The 18,631-nt window shown below is 43.4% G+C and overlaps 4 protein-coding genes and 1 pseudogene across 5 annotated transcripts; 2 read left to right on the top strand and 3 right to left on the bottom strand.

Annotated features, from left to right (window-relative positions):
- Nucleotides 1-1,691: 1,691 nt before the first annotated feature.
- On the top strand, nucleotides 1,692-2,678 carry LOC113563344 (annotated as a pseudogene).
- A 153-nt stretch (nucleotides 2,679-2,831) lies between these two features.
- LOC113563450 lies at nucleotides 2,832-3,263 on the top strand. The gene has a single exon (XM_026975127.1). The coding sequence runs from the start codon at nucleotides 2,851-2,853 to the stop codon at nucleotides 3,094-3,096; it is 246 nt and encodes an 81-aa protein (XP_026830928.1). The 5' UTR covers nucleotides 2,832-2,850; the 3' UTR covers nucleotides 3,097-3,263.
- On the bottom strand, nucleotides 3,230-6,116 carry LOC113563449 (dnaJ homolog subfamily C member 3-like). Its single transcript, XM_026975126.1, is given in 8 exon segments — nucleotides 3,230-4,159; nucleotides 4,162-4,392; nucleotides 4,395-4,475; nucleotides 4,563-4,909; nucleotides 4,991-5,316; nucleotides 5,404-5,603; nucleotides 5,709-5,819; nucleotides 5,907-6,116. Coding segments are annotated over 8 exon segments (1,443 nt in total). The 5' UTR covers nucleotides 5,953-6,116; the 3' UTR covers nucleotides 3,230-4,058.
- Nucleotides 6,117-7,096: 980 nt separating this feature from the next.
- On the bottom strand, nucleotides 7,097-16,675 carry LOC105283287 (ATP-dependent RNA helicase bel). Its single transcript, XM_011345915.3, has 8 exons — nucleotides 15,682-16,675; nucleotides 15,074-15,155; nucleotides 14,123-14,637; nucleotides 13,570-14,042; nucleotides 13,174-13,478; nucleotides 12,757-13,056; nucleotides 12,374-12,679; nucleotides 7,097-12,259 (listed from the first exon to the last, which is right to left on the bottom strand). Exons 1-8 carry the CDS (start codon nucleotides 15,724-15,726, stop codon nucleotides 12,162-12,164), a joined length of 2,124 nt encoding a protein of 707 aa, XP_011344217.2. The 5' UTR covers nucleotides 15,727-16,675; the 3' UTR covers nucleotides 7,097-12,161.
- A 93-nt stretch (nucleotides 16,676-16,768) lies between these two features.
- Nucleotides 16,769-18,558, bottom strand: LOC105283286 (60S ribosomal protein L8). Of its 2 annotated transcripts, none has more exons than XM_011345913.2 (5): nucleotides 18,484-18,558; nucleotides 18,065-18,212; nucleotides 17,621-17,762; nucleotides 17,201-17,514; nucleotides 16,769-17,006 (listed from the first exon to the last, which is right to left on the bottom strand). In XM_011345913.2, the coding sequence occupies exons 2-5, from the start codon at nucleotides 18,200-18,202 to the stop codon at nucleotides 16,827-16,829; spliced, it is 774 nt and encodes a 257-aa protein (XP_011344215.1). In that variant the 5' UTR covers nucleotides 18,203-18,212; nucleotides 18,484-18,558; the 3' UTR covers nucleotides 16,769-16,826. The 2 variants fall into 2 exon arrangements, with proteins under 2 accessions (XP_011344215.1, XP_011344216.1); XM_011345914.3 differs by having other exon boundaries at nucleotides 18,462-18,502.
- Nucleotides 18,559-18,631: the final 73 nt, after the last annotated feature.

Below are 18,631 nucleotides of genomic sequence, written 5' to 3'. Positions count from 1 at the left end.
TTGCGGCAATATGGCACAAACGTAGCACAATCAGCACAATCAAGAAAAGATGAAATTCGAAAAGTGCGGGCTACCAAATTTTTTCGTTTTTTTTATTTTTTTCCGAAAACGTTTGAAATATGAACTGCGGTCTGGCGGGCACAATATGGCACAAACGTAGCACCAATCACACATCCAAGAAAAAGTATGAACATTCGAAAAAGTGCGGGGCTACCAAATTTTCGTTTTTATTTTTTTTCGAAAACGGGTTGAAGAATATTGAACTGCGGTCTGCGCAACAATATGGCACTAACGTAGCACAATTCAGCACAATCAAGAAAAAGATGAAATTCGAAAATGCGGGGCTACCAAATTTTTCGTTTTTATTTTTTTTTTTCGGAAAACCGGTTTGAAATATTGAGGAACTGCGGTCGCGGGCACAATATGGCACAAACGTAGACAATCAGCACCAAATCAAGAAAAAGATGAAAATTCGAAAAGTGCGGGCTACCTAAATTTTTTTTTCGTTTTATTTTTTTTTTCGAAAACGGTTTGAAATATTGAACTGCGGTTGCGCACATATGGCACAAAACGTAGCACAATTCAGCACAATCAAGAAAAAGATGAAATTCGAAAAGTGCGGGGCTACCAATTTTTCGTTTTTTATTTTTTTTTCGAAAACGGTTTGAAATTATTGAACTGCGGTCTGCGGCACAATATGGCACAAACGTAGCACAATTTCAGCACAATCAAGAAAAAGATGAAATTCAAAAAGTGCGGGGCTAACTTCACACACGTGGATAAATGTCGGAAAATCGACATTTGCTTGTTTCCGAAATGATCTATGTAAATTTTTAGCAACTGACGCTGACGCTGCGAAAATTCAGCAACATGACTTGGAACGAGATTAAATCCAAGATTTCAGTACCGATATATATGCGTGCTTACGCTCTCTATATTTCTAGCAGATGTATTAATTAATGAGAAAAAATAAGAAAAGTAGAAAATTAACGATAATAAGGTTAAATATGGTTAAACGGTACTGTTAGAAATTATTTTTATCAGCTTTGACAGGGCAAATCTCTTGGTGTATGACGTTATTATTATTATTTTAAAGAATTAAATTAATTTGCACACTCGAATATAAGAGCGTTACACGTGCCTGAAGAGTATTTCAAAAAAGAATTTTATTATTATGCACTAATTATTTCAAGATGTCTTAAAATGTTATCTATATTTTTTTAAATATTTTTATCATTAAATGTGAAATAACACAAGACATAATATTTTAGCATATAATGCATGCATCTCAAGACGTGCAAGCGTTTCAAAGAGATGTTGCCCTCGACCGACTGTCGTCGATAACTCTTCAACAGGCTCGTAGGAAAGTAACACTTGTTGACAATGTAACACTTGAGTCAATGAATGAACGTACCATCGAGAAAGCGTTGAAGCAGACCGCCGACATATTTATGCAAAATTTAGACAAAGTCTCGAAAATGGACATGAACGATGATCGAGTAGGATAGCATTCCCACAGGCGCTTCTCTCTGCACAAACTGAATTACATGAAAATATAAATAACAAATTTAATTATTAATAAATATATAATTAATAATTAATAAATTTATTATTCAGACGTTACGGCTGGATGAGCCGAGATACCCTCAGCCCATCCGGAATCGCCCACGAGTACGTTATCTTCGAGAGAAGAACATTCGGAAGACAGATTGCAGATGGAATTAATTTCACCGGTCGACTTGCTCACGCCGCTAGAAGCAGCCGCTATATCACGTGTACTCGAAGAGTGCTTGGAGCAGCTGCTCACGGTCGGATTCGTGATACCAGCCAGCGTGGACCCGCGCTGGGACGAAACTGGGTTTAAAACGGTTGACGAGGCGTAGGTGCCTGACGAGCCTAGAGCGATCTTCAGAGAAGACATGGGCCTCTTGCCGCTTGTGCCCACGGCGGCGGAGAAGATGCAGCGGGACAGGTGCGTTTGCGACCTTCGATATTTCACTCAACGTCGAGACTAAATATCTCAATTCGGAAGTCTACATTTCACGGTTTCTATCCGTTTTTTTATACGTGGCATTTAGGAACTACGTGCGCAGAGTGCTCGAAAGAGTTCTGCGCGACGTAAGAGACGACAGAAAATTTGACAGCTTGCAAGAGGAGCTCGACAGTATCGCGAGGAAACGGGAGGGCGAGCGTGATCTCGAAACGAGCGCGCGAGCGTGGCTCAATCGAGCCGGACAACTTCGAGGGACGTTGGAGTCGAGTAAAAGGCGAGCGCGGAGGATACGGAGAGTACAATCCGACTGGCGCAGGAGAGCGACGCAGCAGTCGATCGCGCGATATTCTTGAACAGCGGGAAGCTAGGTAGTACATGTGCGATTATATGCGTAAATGCGCGCTTCTTGATATTCTGCTAGCTGGGTATTGTGGTCACAGGCTACGCGGAGAGATGGGCGAGGGCCAGATTGGAGCAACAGGCGCTCAAGCTGCAGCTGCGGAAGACGGATGTGCTGAACGGATTGAGCGATCGCTCGAAGGAGTGCAACGCGGAGCAGATTATGTCGGCAGAGATCAGCGCTTACCTGGAGGCGGATATCGAAGAGAAGGAAAAGCAGATAGTCGCGTGGACGACTAGGTACAGCGAGAGCTGGTGCGGCGGCAGCAAGAGATCGATGAATTAAAGGTATACTCGGAATAACGCGCTGTTATTACAATTATTAAATGTAAAAAATAAATCATAACAAATTATAATTTAACATAAATAATAAAATTTTCAAATGTTCCCAACAAATTAAAATTTAATAAAATTCTTTTCACCTGCCAACAGGAAAAGTAGACAAACAGAAATTGGAAATGGACGAAATGCGCTCTCTAAGAGACGAGCAACGAGAACTGATCGACGAGTACATCAGCGAGGAGAGAAGATTACGGGAGGAAGCGGAGCACCGCGGTAAACTGCACAAAGCTGCGACCGTCATTCAGTCAAGATGGAGGGGTCACATGGTGAGGCGGGAATTGGGAAAATATAAAAACCTGCGAAAACGGTTGAAGAGGCGAAAGAAATTAAGCAAGAAATTCAGACTAGAAGCTAAAAGATAAGAACAAGATATCGAACTTGATGTCGTAATTAAAAGAAAGAAAGAGTTTCAGATAAGCAAATTACGGGGAAAGTCGTGTTTCATCATTGAGAAATCCTTCTTACATGCTATTACAATAACTCGCTTTGGCGTGTCTGTATAAATTACTCAAATATATTTTTAAACAAATATCAGAGAGATACAATATTTACATGAAGTTCCAACTCGCATTCACACGAACGTGACAAGCGCACAGCATTGTTATTCTACACATTACGTGAACGTTACCGAGTACGAACACCGCACGCAAAAAAGTAGTAACGATATAAATACCGATTGAACTTGGTATTCGTACCCGATAAAGCGCGATAATGTCTCGAATTGTACAATCTAGTTTCCGTATGTTCTCTAAAAGCTAATACGAATAGCCGCTGAAGCAACCTCAGTGGCAGTGTGATGATCACTATACGTCCCCTTTCGTTTGTACTGCAACACAATGTGGCGTGATCACATTTCACCAGGTTTCAGTGTGTGTAGATCGACGGTGCGACGGTATTGCACGACGAACGACGAACGTGAATCAAAACAGATTATATCCATCGGTCAGTTTGCATGCACGTGTATCGCGATTCTCTTGCAGCGAATAAACTACAGGGTTAAACTTGACTTCTCACTTGATCTCTCGTTAAAGAAAATCCCGTTTCCAGTCTTCGAGTCACATTGTTGAGTCCGATGTAGCGAGACGGCCACTGGCTCTCCGCGTTCACCGATCCCATCTATAGGAATCGGGTTCACGTTCAGTTCTCCGAGTCCGACAGGCTAAACGACACGCGCGATCTTCACCGACGAGGTAGCGGAATGAAATTCAGGCTAAGTGGGTAAAGTGAAGATGATACTGTCGCGACCGAAATGCGAAGCAACGAGAAACGTTGAAAATTTGAGAGTGGTAATTGACCTATCACAAGATGACGATCTGCCGTGTATCTAATTAAAGTGGAATTTAAATTGGAAGGGAGAGCCATGGAAGTGGTGAAATTCCTGGAAGGGGTTGAAGCCTTGCTGGTGTCGCCCGGACTCCGGATCCAGGGATCCTCGCCCTGATCGAACTTCGCCCTCTTCTCGTCATCCGTGAGGACCTCTTTGGCAGCGGCGATGTCGATGAACTTCTTCTGCGCGCGCTTCTTCTCGTCGCCCTCCTGGAAATTGTCCGGATGCCACTTCTGCGCCGCCTTCCGATATGCCTTGATGATGTCGCGTTTATTCGCGTTCCTCGATACGCCGAGGATCTTGTAGTAATCCCGCGACTCCGACAGCTTTGGCGCTGCTGCGCCTTCTGCATGCCCTGCTTCGCCCTTTGGAAGTTTGGATCTATCTCTAACGCTTCCTTGAAGTCCCTGATGGCTGTTGGCAAAAAAGTATATTATAAAAATATATTAAAAATGTAAAAATATATTCAAAAAAAGATATATCAACGAGACTGTAAATTACCATCGTCGAACATCTCCGCAGCAAGATACGCCTCCGCACTGTCACAAATGACACCAGGCTCCTTCATAATTTTCAACGCTTGCTTGCAATTTTCGATCGCGAGGGTCGGCTCAAGATTCGCCGTGTAACACTTGCAGAGATAATGAAAGGCCGTGAACCGCACTTTCTGCTCGTTCGGCTCTTGCTTTAGTACATGCTGTGCCAGATCGATGCACGTGTCGTGATCCTTTGACTCCTCCAGTGCAGTCTCCATATCCTGCAGCAGCTTGTTGATCTTTCTGATCTTCTTGTAAAATGGGAAGCATTGCTTATGGTCCGGATCAAGCTTCAAACATTCCCGAATCTCCCTAAATATTCACACATCACGTTAATCACGCAAATCTTGACGAAAATCTCGGTAATATACATTTTGCTAGTTAATCACTTACTTCAACGCTTCGTCGACTTGTCCAAGACGGTACAGCCACGTCGACAGCTTGAAGAATCCCTCGGTATTATCAGATAACAATTTCGTAGTCGAGCGTATATCGGATATGGCGCTCATGTAATCCCCAAGGGCAACGTAATTCTGCGCCCTGAGCTCCCTAAGACTAGAGGACCACGGGCATACCTCGATAATTCGCGTGATTTGATGTACGGCTGCTGCATAATCGTCATTATACAGCAGCAGATCGATTATTTTCATGTCTTCCTTAGCTGATCTTAACTTATCTAAGGCATTCAAGGCATCCATATTATTTCCTTCTACAGACAGCTGAAATAAGGAAATGGGAATAATGATAGAAATAATCTGCTGCGAATAATCCATGCGCAATGAGCGAGCGTGGAGAAGTAAACGTACCACATCCAAAAGGTCAGTTTCAGCCTCATCGAACTGGGCTTGCTTAAGTAAAATATAACCGCGCTGAAGTCGTGCCGATGTAAAGTCTTCCTTTAATTCCAGAACCTTGTCAAAGTCAAGGAGAGCGAATTTGGCTTTACCCAAGGCTAAATAAACCGTGCCTCTCTTGTAGTACGTCAAGTAATTCTGCGGATCTCCCTCTGTGCAAAGAGACAAAACTTATTCTCGAGAATCGTTCCCTAGTCGCAGCCGTTCGCAGTGAAATATTCAAGGACCGGAAGGTAGAAATTCGCGATTATACTTACCAACAGCTGCATGGTAATGTGACAGTGCATCCTGCAATTGGCCCTTCGCCAGGAATTCCCTGCCGAGTTCTAAATGCTTGTTGATCTCTAATTGTGAAACACTTCCGACCACTAGAAAAACAGCCGTTCTCAATCATGTGTGTGAAGAGACGAGTATAATTCTCGTTTAAATGTGCAAGAAAGGTTAGGGGTACGTACCGTCAAAAGTTATATCCAACAGTGCCAATATCAAGAGACTGTACATGGCTGAGGACAGGTCGACTCACCGATCACGACGAGTAACGTTGTAAATAAGCAAATTAACCCGCTCGCACCGCTAAACCGACACCTAACCGCCCGATAACACCGAATTATCCAGCCACGCCGCCATTGCGATCGTGGTCTTACGCGATTGGCGATGCGCGAGTTGTACTTCTCCCACTCGGCCCCCACGGAGTCTGATAAAAGTGGCCTTTCGACCGCACATCGCGGGAAAAATGAAATTGGAGAAACGCGTGACTCACCAAGTTGTCTTTCACACTTGGCTATTGTTGATTCTTAATTATAACGGCTCATTGACTAATGTTATTATATTATATCAGCCAAAGCATTTTAATTGCAATTGATTGCATTTGAATTTCTTTCATGTAATTAAGCACAGTTAAATCCAGATCAAGGTATCATTTACTTTCAAATGTGAAGGCTACAGAATTATGTAATGCCTAGAATTTTATGTAACGCTTGATACCGAACTAGAAAATATAAATAAGTGCTAAGAGATTTAGTACAATCAGGAAAAAGCAATGTACAATTTTCGACCTTGAATCCTCAGTTTGTATATATATATAATTTCTCTCTCTCTCTAAATATTTTACACGAGTGATTATACAGGGTGTCCCATTTTTAATGCCGCAGGCAAAAATCTCGAAAAATATGGGACATACGGAAAAATGTTTCGAACAAAAGTTGCATGGTTTGAAGGGGGCCACATGATGAAAATATTCCCAAGATATGAAGCGTCAACTTTGACGCTTCGTATCTTTGGAACTGCTTGGGCAAAAAACAAAAGTAGGTAGTGTTTTGGAAAGCTCTCGAACTAAGCTACAAGAATATACAATAAAAAAGGGGGGGGGGGGTCCCATTTAAGAAAACATCCATCACATTGACCTGGCCTTGAAAAGGTCACTCAAGGTCAAGTACATATTTTCATCATGTGGCCCCCTTCAAACCATGCAACTTTTGTTCGAAACATTTTTCCGTATGTCCCATATTTTTCGAGATTTTTGCCTGCGGCATTTAAAATGGGACACCCTGTATAAGACGATCACGAGGTCTTGCTTTTCTCAATGTAACATAAGGATGTTGGAGCGCAGGTGGATGAAAGGCCGTATACGAAGAGGGACTTGGCATTTGATAATCCTTTTGTAATGTTTATTATTATATTCATTTTTGTAGAAGTCTCCTGTCACTGTTCTCTCTTCACATAATACTATAAATAAAACGCAAAATTCACCGAATGAAAGAACATTGAATTAATACGTGATCGTCCCGTATGAGGTATTTTGTAACAATATTGACACTCTACATCATTCTTCACGAGCATACGTTATACCTACGCATGCAAGAAGTACGTGTGTAAACGCGCTTCATGACGCGCACAATAACTTATTGCTAATGAACTATAAATGTACGACACATTGGTGAACCTCTTTCTTTCGATATTTGTTTTTCATCAGTTTCTCTTTTCTTTCACTTTTTCTTCTTCGCACACTTTAGAGACTCTCTCGTTACTTTTTTATTCGATATATATTTATCGGCGTACCGCGTACGATTCACCGAAACGTCTGCTTATATCTTTGTTCGTATATTCGCCTACTGTAGCGCGTAAATGTGCAAATTACTAAATAAGAGACCGACAGAATGGTACATTTACCGTTCCGTTAAGATACTATCTCTCGCGCTCGCTCGGTATCGAGTGAAATAAACGTATTAGCAGTATCATCACGGTTACAAGTAAATAACGCGCGAGGAGCGTCGCACGCAGTCCGCGTACGCCGGGTATCGTTTTGCGACACGCGTGTGTCGCGAGTCTCGTGCGTACGCGACGCGACGAGCGATCGCGATTACAATTCGTCTCGCGATCGATTTACGCGCTCCTTGCACCTCGCTACACCGACGACGATACGTACGACGATCCTCGATCAAATTGAAACACTCGGAACAAGTTAGAAGACATTTCTTTTGCCATCCCACCTCACACGGTGCCCTTCCGGAAACGTGCGCGCGTGTGCCGTTCTGCTCTCGCTTTCCTCGCTTGCATTGCATTTGCATTGAAATCTCATTTTTTTATCAAAGAGAGGATTACAGGCACACGCACTTGATCCTCGTCGACGAGCATTGTCGGAAAATGCTCACCGACGCGTCGCGCACAATGTAAAATAATAAAAAATACAGGACTACTCGCACGTGAACAATTTCTCCGCTCTTGTGCGCGGCTCAACAGCCGGCGACACAATTATTCGCGCACGCATCGCATTACATAATACGGCTTACAGTGTGTAATATGTTCCTTGCGGATCGCGCGATTTTTTCCCCCACAGTAATGATTGCAGTCACAGCATTTCTCTCTTTTTTTTTCCTCGTTTCCTTGCTTGAATGACTTATTCTTCTGTTATTGACAGACCCTCTCTGATTTTCATCTTTTCTTCTCTTTTGTTTTCTTATGCTCTTCAAATTAATCTTTCGACTGATCGTTCCGATCATTCTGTATGTATTCGTAAAGTGTTTTCTCTAAGGCTGCTCGTCCGATATACTTCAGAGGACCAAACATGACACGAAAAGTACATATACAGTACAGAAGATATTAATCGTTTACTTTCCAAAATCTGGAAACATAGAAAATAAATACTAAATCGATCAATAAATAGCCATCATTTTCTATATTGTTCTCTATTTCGCCTAAGTATGCTAATATACGCTAGAAATCATAATATCATATTTTTAATTTATACATATATTGGTTTTACTACACGGTGGACATTTGACTATCTCTCAGGAACATTCAACAAAGTTCGATATCCGTTATATCCCGAAATTCATTATGTGAACGTAAAACAAATTGTTTTATTAATTTTAGCAGGATATTCAATGTATCAATTTGAGCGACAAAATAATAAGAAACTCAGCAGCGTTAAGTATAATCATACTGCTTTGAAATATTAACTCTCTGTCCAGCATGTCAATAGCAAACAAAAAGTATCTTTTCGAAATGCATATAGTACTGATTAAAACACGCGACGCGTCACGAATGCTTGAACGCATCGATAGTACAGTTGGAGATTTTACTTATAAAAAAAAACGATCGGGTGTACCTACACTTAAATATTAATTTCCATTAAATTTCACCGATTGCAATTTGTCCTCATACAAATGAATTCTTGTAAAATCACAATTCTCTTCGCTCTCCAAGCCTCGAAGGCTCATCGAGTGAAATACGAATGATTAAAATCCAACGACCATCGCGCGCTGCCTTTTCCTTCGTCACTTTGTAAAAAATAATAGAAATTAAATAGGAAAGGAGATGCAAAAGCTTGCGTATGTAGTCGGAACCGATGTAAATTCTCTCTTGCAAAATGACACACGTGTATACATCAGTACGGCAAAACCTGTTTCATTGGCAGATCGACGGATTGTTGCCGCAGTAGATAATCTTCTCCGACGCGACACGAGAAGCGTCAGAATCGACGTATCACACACTGTCCACGAAGGATTCTCTTAATGTTCTTGGCAGGGCCTCCGAAAATGCTGACTGGTGGCCTCGATGACGAATCGTATTAAAAATTTCAGAACACTCGCACCACGGTCGGAAGCCAACGATAGTTTTTTACTCGTTAAACACTATCCTTGAATGTTCTAGATGAAATAATTGTCAATTCCCCCGTATAAGGGAGGCATTCACACCTTGGTCCACGGTCACACGGCATACGATTCACGCACGCGATTGCACTATTAAATCTAGTAATATAACAGGTATAAGTATGACGTGTCTAAAAATCCTGTCGCGGTTGTGACGCAAATCGAATTTGTACTTTTTTTTCCTCACGTAGATTAGATAGATAAGAATCCGACGTTTGCACGAAACGATATCGACATCCTATAAAGCCCTACCAACGCCAATTGAATAACCGGCATCGCGTCACGCTCACCTATATATCGTTAATGCGCGTTTATTTTAAGCAGAAACAATGCCCCAGAAAGGTCCCTCAGGACCGCAAGAGCTAGCGTTCAGCCCTCCCCGATCGGACAACAGCCACGTTGCCTTGTGTGTGTTACTGTTCAACGACTTAATATTCCGTTCGTTCGGCTCAAACAACTGAGCCTAGTATCTTCCCGCGACATTCAATACCGATTTAATTAATACATTTAATGTATTGGTTATCCCGTTAATTGTTCATTCATCAATTCGCGTGGAAATTGAATGTCATAAGATCGTTCGATATCACAGTCGTTTCTCAATTATATTTTAGTGTTATGTATTTATATATAGCGTACCATACTGATAAATACAGCTAGAAAATAATATGAGTGCGCCCCCTCCCCCGTCTGTGCCTTTTCGTTCCAGACACGTGAAGGGACTTCTGCTGCTTCATTTTCTTTTCAGTGAAGTTGAGCCCACTATCATTGCAAAAGCTTCTCCTCTTGCAAAAGCTCTACTCTTTGCTTTAACCCCCTCTGTAACTGCAACCGTATTTTTAATCCACCTTAGCACAATGTATCTTCCACGAGCGCTCGCATATTTGCATTCGGTACTGTTTTAGTATTAAGATTTTTATAAAGCGCCGTATCAATTTCGCAGGGCAACGTCTCCGTTACATTTAGAAATGCTAGCATTCAAAGCACCATTCTATTATATGGGATCAATGTAGTAGTTTCTGTACTACTACATGTCAAGCGCGCTCTCAGGTACATAAAACATTTATATATATATATACCTGTGGTTCAGTAGTCTATTTAGCCGTGTCTATACAGTGATATCTCTATATTCTGCGTTGATTGTGGAAAGTGAAAAATTCAAGAAATCTTACGGTAAATTTTGAACAATAAGCGTATGTTTGTACGCTCAGCTGAAATCTTTACGAGCAAAATTTCTGAAGCAGACAAAAATTGCAGATGTATCTTTGCGAAGAACAAAAACAATTTTTTTTGTGTCTTGATTGCAATCGCTACGAATATCGAGATCACCGTGATAGCCTGAAGTTATGAAATAATAACCGGCTGCAACTGGCTGAAACTGATTTTTCAAATTCTCTAAATTAAAGACTGGTAGAAAGTACGTGTATCAGGCTGTACAATGGAAATGTAAGATTTCTAAAGGTATCCTAAGACGTAGCCTGTGTGTTGCCCTTTCCTTCCTCAATACCGAAATCTTCGATCCCCGAAAACGATTCACGTGGCTTATTCGAGTAAACCAGATTGACATTGCCGGCGCAATGTCGTCTGTCTCTCTGGGGACGGCAAAACAACAAAGTACCATTCGTCGCTGAACTACAGTAAATTAATGAGAAAGTAATATAAGGAATCGTCATGTAATAATCTATGGCGACGGTGGCTCGGCGTATCCTAGGCGTGTTTAATGAACGTGCACATGTAACCAAAGAATTCTGCCATCCGTTCGAACGAAATACGCAACTTTTACTGGCCATTATGGTAAGTGAAGCTAATAAAGTTGTCTGTGCATTAAAACGTGTTTGCAACAGGCGAGCGTGTTAGACGCCGTAATTACCGAAGATACGCCCACCGTATCCCTATAAAAAAATTAAAAAAAAAGTAGAATGTAAATAATATAGCTATGATGAGCCCCATTAGTCTCGACAGGAGTTCTAAAAAATTTCACTAAGTTTCTTCATCTACTATGTGTTACGCCGTGTAACTCCCGACCTCGGACGGGCGTCAACGACTTTAATCGATTTGATTCATTAGTGATTATACTACTCGTGTTCGCCAGCGTACGACAACGAAAATAGTGGATGGACCTCTAACTAATAATTATATAAATAAATGTTGAACAAATCCCATTTATGATACTCGCTTTTTCTTTTTTTTTTCATGGTGAGATCATTCACGTTTCAGAATATTCCCCGGTGATTGGCGCACCGGCACGAATACTAAATTGCACATAGGATTTGTCAACGATTTATCGTAAGGTGAACAAATGTAATATAGTGGAATTTAAACAATATAAGTAATTTTGTTGCTTCTGTCATCGAGAAATCAGAGTGCACAGGCAGTCAGCAGAGACGTGAATATGTATAATATACATGGAACTGTCTGTACTCTGCGCACGTGTACATGTATACGCGCGCGAAACACGTACGTGTAGATGTAATAATGTAATGTGTTCTCCTTATATATAATTGAATTTGCGTGTAGAATAATAATAATGATAGAAATAGAAATAGCGATGGAAATAATCGTTTACTTGTCCCACCAATCAGGGCCACCACTGTTGCCGTTGTTGGAGGAATTATTGTACGACGAATTATTATAGTTACCTCCGTAACTTGAGTAACCGCCTGCAACAAAGGCAAAAGAGCACGTTTAACGACAGCAAGTGTCGATTTATCGCTTTTATTATTGCGCGTCGATCAGTTTCGTTAGACCGTGTTAATCGTGGCTCCTCGACTTACCTCCGTAACCACCTGGTCTGGAGGGACCGTTGTTACGAGATCCAGAACTCGGTTGTTGACGATAATCTCTCGCGCCGAAACCGCCGCCGGTGAAGCGACCCTTGGTACCGCCGCCGCCGCCGCCACCACCGCCGCCGCCGCCGCCGCCGCCACCGCCGGGTCGTCGGGATGCGCCTCCGGAGTATCTCGCTTCCGTGTACATGTCATCCAACCAGGGAGGAAGTTCTTGATTAGCCTCGATCAGCAAGGACACCAGGTCGCGCACCAGATTGTGATTCTTGTGATTGAAGAACGACGTGGCCAAACCTAATTGCGGGACAACACGCGATGTAACTCATGCGTTTCCTCGGCAATTCTAGCTCTCAGATAGAAAGGGAACGAACCTAAATTGCCCATGCGACCGGTACGGCCGATACGATGAACGTACTCTTCAACGTCGCCGGGCAGGTCGAAATTGATGACATGTTTAACGTGTGGTATGTCGAGACCACGTGCCGCCACCGCGGTCGCAACCAAAATCGGTGCTTTCCCCGCGCGGAAGCGACGCAGGGCTTCCTCACGTTCGCGTTGAGTCCTGTCGCCGTGGATACTAGTGACCGGGTATCCCATCGTGGCCAAGTACTCCTCGAGCATATCGGCGCCTTTTTTCGTCTCCACGAATACTAAAGTTAGCGATTCTGCAGCTACGTAACAAAAGATTCAATATTAATAATCGTTTTTTTTAGTTTAATTGGAATAACATGCAAATTACAAATCGAGAGAAAAAATAAAAATTTGAGTGAACGAATACTGCAGCTTACTGGGATCTGAGAAATTGCTGGCTTGCAACAAGTCGAGCAAGTATGAACGCTTGTCATGCTCCTCCACCCATACTATCTTCTGCGTTATGTTCTCGGAGGTTGATCCTACGCGACCGACTGCCAGGAAGATGTAATTGCTAAGGAAATCTCTAGCCAACATTTGAATCTCTTTCGGGAAAGTAGCGGAGAACATGAGAGTCTGTCTCTCTCCGGTCGGTGGCATATTGTCCTCTTGGACGATGCGCCTTATTTGCGGCTCGAAACCCATGTCCAACATACGATCTGCCTCATCCAGGACGAGATATCTGAATTAACAAAGAAGCGACAGATTAAGTACAGAAGTCCGCGAGTTTTTTTACAGTTTGATCGTTGGCGCATGCAGGTTATGCCACTTACCGGCAATTGTGCAAGCCGATTTTGCCGCGTCCCAGCATGTCGACCAAACGACCAGGCGTCGCGACAAGTAAGTGGCAGCCGCGATCCAACTCGCGCATCTGATCCACTATGTTGGAGCCGCCGTACACGACGGCCGGACGCATACGCGAGCGGTACGCGAACTTCCGCGCCTCGTCGTATATCTGCGTAGCGAGCTCCCTCGTCGGAGCCAGTACCAGCCCGAGCGGATACTGCTTACGCCTACCGGAGGAGTTTGCTTGCGGTGGTGGCGGTCGCGGTCCACTCTCGTAAATCTGATTTAATATTGGCACTAGGAAGGCCGCTGTTTTACCGGATCCAGTTTGAGCACAGGCCATTACATCACGGCGCCCAATGATGATCGGTATCGCGTACTTCTGCACTGGTGTAGGCTTGTCATATCCCGCTAAGGTGATGCTGTTCTTTATTATCTCTGTCAGCTTAACCTCGTCGAACTGGAAATTGAATTTCGATGAGAATGTTTCAAAGCAGATTCGCTGAACGCTCAACACTGATCTAGGTCTAGGATACTCACAGATGTGATGTGTGGCGGTATGTTCTCACCGGTAGCCTCGACCGGGATATCCTCGTATTTGCTGAAATTGATTCCGGTGTTGCCAGTGCCGAACAGCTCCATCTCCAGTCGCTCATCCCGGGCGGTAGGGATCGTCCAGTCGACTTCGCCCCTTCCACCACCTCGGCCGCCTCTGTCGTCCCACCTTCCACCGCCTCCCATTCTGTCATTTCTGTTGTCTTGCCAACGATCATTTCTGCTAGGCTCCTGCCAACGATCGTTGCCGCTAATTGGTCGGTCGCGCTCAGAGTTGAGATATCTAAAATCTCTGCCATTTTCCTGATTGCGCCTGTTGCGCCCGCCGAAACTCCCGAAGTTCCCGAAATCGATGTCGCGAGGACTTCGCGAATCGCGATAGCCACCCCTACCCCTATCCCGATCCCTTTCATGGTCACGATCGCGATCTCCTCCTCTATCTCGGTCACCAAACGGTGGTCTTGAGTTAGAAGAGTAATTTAAATCCAACGGTGGATTACCTGAAAAAATTCATATTTGTATTAATTATTCTGTTCATTCGACATCATGCTTATCATTAGGTCGTTAAGTAGCATCTAGAATTCTTTTTGTTTTCCAAAGGTTGCCTACCCTGCTATAAAATTACTATACGACAAGACATGTGCTATCATGAATATGTGTTTAGTGTGATTCATCTAATGTCCGAATAAAACGGTTTAATTTAATAAAATTTCACCTTTGGCTTGATAAGATCGAGACAGTCTACTGACCAAAGATACGTTTATCAGACCTGACTCGATCTACCTATTGAGCTACTGTACTACGCAGCGTTTGATACTTTGCCATGAAAACTACACGTAACGATGAACACTAGATTTTGGACAAAGACAAAGCTACTCTAGCTTACAAAACAAATGACAGAAAAATCAGAAATTTCAAGGAGGTTCGCATACTAACTTGCAGCTTTATGACGAAGATGCGGTGGTACGTATCGACCCCCACTTGGTTGGCGGGAGCCCTGCAAGTCCAGACCAGCTAACTAAAAAAAGCACAAAAAGAGTCGAGTCAAACGTTGCGTTTAATCACACTCGCATGTAGATATCGAGAATCGTGCAGATAAAGTCACTATCGTTCCTTCGAACGACGGTGAGTCATTAGTTTGGTGGGTGCCGCGAAAATCCCGATCGTTCATATATAACCTGCGTGCCGTCCTATCGCGCGGGAATTACCGTGCGTATTAAAAAAGCCACGCTAGCTACGGGGGAGAAAGGGAGAGAGTATGCGTCATGACACGAGACATGCCGTTCTCGGAATCGTTGCCGCCATTGTACAGAGCGCACGTCACGAGCTGACCGAGTGACGAGCCATGACACTCGTGGAAGGATCTTCGATCGGATAAAGGAAATGCACGCGGATCCGACCCGGGAACCGGGGGATCTCTCCGGGCGACGAGTACGGGGGGGATCGCGTCGGAATCGCGGCGATAGTGCGGAAAAAAGCGGGAGAAAGGAAGGAGCAGGGGAAAAAAGGACTCGCGGAACTCGCGTCTGCCCGCGATTCTTTACCTGCTGCTCTAGACCTGATCCATTCTGGTTGGGTGCATTACTCATATTACTCCGCCTCTGTGCGTAGTTTTCGCAGCTCTGTCGCTTGAAGCCCTTTTAGCTCGTCCTCTCCTAGTCTTCTATCTCTACCTCTCTCTCTCTCTCAGACGCCTCACTCGCAGCCGAAAAAGTTCCCGACGCGTCCCTTACGCTTTGTCCTCGTTGCCTTTCACCGAGCGTTACGCGATGTCACGGTAACGTTACTTCCGCAACGACGATTTTATAACGGTTCACCGAAAAGACGGCGCGTGCCAGTCAGTCCTTCGCTACACACGAGTCGTGGAAATCCCGGAGACAACTGGCGAAACTGCTAGGAAAGCGCGAGAGTCCCCTGGCCAACGTTGATGCAACAAAAATGGCCGAGACTCGATTTACCAAGATGGAGGTCGATTCGCTTCCACCGGATGTCAAAGTAATGAGAGAAAGCGAGACGTTCCAGGCATGGTGCGCCTCGGCTACTGCCCCGTTCACTACCACTGCCGGAATATTTCAAGATCTATGGGGGAAATAATATTATTCATTCACGTATAATATTTATTGTTACGCTGTGCGTGTGTGCGTGCAGCACGCATGCGCAAGGAAATCTAATAGGTTCAAGAGCATGCAGCATGCACCCCGATCGTGAACGCACATGGCTGGCAATAATTGAGACGTTGGAGCTTTGAATCTTTGATGCCCGAGGAGGCTTTCAATAATGTGTCCGATATGTCAATCAGTACACTACATCAATCGTGTCAATGGCAACCTCCAGCTCCGGTCAGCTAGCCGTTATCCTCCGAATTAAAGATCATTGTATAATATTTTCAAGCATCATATTTCCGTAACCTGAATTTTACTATTGACTTATCATAAAAATGTAGCTTAATTAAATTTAACGAACATCAATTTCCGTAACCTGAATTGGCTGGAACATTTTTTTAACTTATCCTAAAAAATATAGTTTAATTAAATTTAGCAAGCAAAGGCACTTTTCACTTCAGTTGCAATTTTCGACAATATTTCAGAAAATTCGTGATTCCGCAAGTTCGATGGCAGAGAAATATAAATATTTTGTATGAATATTGTTTTTTTATTATACATTCTGTTTAATCGACCACATATTTAGTCTAATCGTCTTTCTTCGTGTCGGTCTTGCCTCCCCTGATTCTACCGGTACGACGAGCGGCAATGAGACCGATCTTACGACCGGCGCTCGTTCCACGCTTGACAGTGGACGCCTTACCGATGTGTTGATGGTTACCACCACCGTGAGGATGCTCCACGGGATTCATAGCAACACCACGAACCTAAAACGAGAGTATCGCACTCAGCAACGATGCACGAAGGGATTCAAGTACAAGAGCGAGTCATGTTTCTCAGTAAAAAAAAAGTTTCCACAAGAAGTTCTTTGGGTTTCAAATGTCCGTTGCCATCATTGGACAAAAATGAGCCCTTGCATCGGTGCTTTGCTTTCCAATGATGCGACAATTAAAAAACGTACCTTAGGCCAGCAGTTCCTCTTCGCCTTGTACTTGTGATAAGCCCTACCAGCCTTGAGTATCGGCTTGTCTATGCGTCCACCACCAGCGACAATCCCGACCATCGCTCTGTTGTTGGAGGGAATGACTTTCTTAGCGCCAGACGGTAGCTTGACCCTGGTCTTCTTAGTGTCGGGATTGTGAGTGATCACTGTGGCGTAATTGCCGGAAGCTCTGGCCAGTCGGCCCCTATCGCCGGTCTTCTCCTCCAAGTTGCAGACGATCGTACCTTCGGGCATCATGCCGACCGGCATCACATTTCCAATCTGGAGATTGGCTAAATAAATTGAAATATTATCACGTTAGAGATCAAATATCCATTTCTCGATTTTTTAATAATCTTAATTTTTTTAACATTTATCAAGCGCAACAGTTCAATATACCTTTCTTTCCGCAGTATAAAAATTGGCCGGTGTACATTCCCTCTGGTGCAATAAATAACTCTTTCCGTGTTTTGAACTTGTACGGATCACGGAAATGTACCATCGCTAGTGGCGCACCACGACCAGGATCGTGGATGATGTCCTGGAAGAGAAACATAATGGATTTCAGATATCTATGCAATTAAGAAGAAGATAGAAGTTTAAAATACAAGATTGTATCTTCAGAAAGAGCCTCTACTTATCGTCACTTACGATCAGGTATAGAAATCATCATGAACAATATCGAAAAATTCGGAAAAATGGAGTAAATAAGTAAAGCAAATTTTACATACTTTTCGAAATACAATTTCAACCTTTGCAATTATATTAATATCTTTTTAGTATTATTTTGCAACTATATTAGTAATTATTTTGTAGGAAAATGGCAGAAAAACGTGGACAAACCTTAACAACACCCTTGATGAATCCATGCCTCTCGGAGAAGTCCAAGGAGCGGAGTTTCGGCGCTCCCTTCCTCCTCTTCGTGTGCGAGCGGAAAACTGATCCCGCACCTTTACGCTGTGCGCGAATTACTCGACCCATGACTCAAAATCTGGAAGGAAAGCACGATCTTATCACGACAGCGTTCGTCGCGAGTATAACCTCACGCGTGTTAGGTACCCTTGCTTCTGGCACCTTAACTTAACCTCAAAATGCAGATGCTTAAAGTACAAATCTATCGTATTCGATAATTTATGAAAAATATCGACCGTATTCTACGCACGGGTAAGAGAATTGACTTTCATGCAAATATTTCTTAATGGATTTGTTTTATATATGTAAATAAATACGGATAATGTACCAACGAAATCTTGTACACGTACCGAGCGAGCCGATATACTCAACAGAGAAAGGTAAGAAGCGGAAGTTGGTTGGTCGTGGTCGGCGATCATTCACTCCTCCGTTTGTATCACGTAGTGAGCCCGCCAAAATTTTAATTCAAATTTGCTGCGTGCGCTCGGAGATATATTC

Source organism: Ooceraea biroi, chromosome 14, assembly GCF_003672135.1.
Source record: "Ooceraea biroi isolate clonal line C1 chromosome 14, Obir_v5.4, whole genome shotgun sequence".
NCBI classification, from domain to species: Eukaryota; Metazoa; Arthropoda; class Insecta; order Hymenoptera; family Formicidae; genus Ooceraea; species Ooceraea biroi.
The sequence above is the reverse complement of the archived record's forward strand: the minus strand, read 5'-3'. Positions and strand labels throughout refer to the sequence as shown.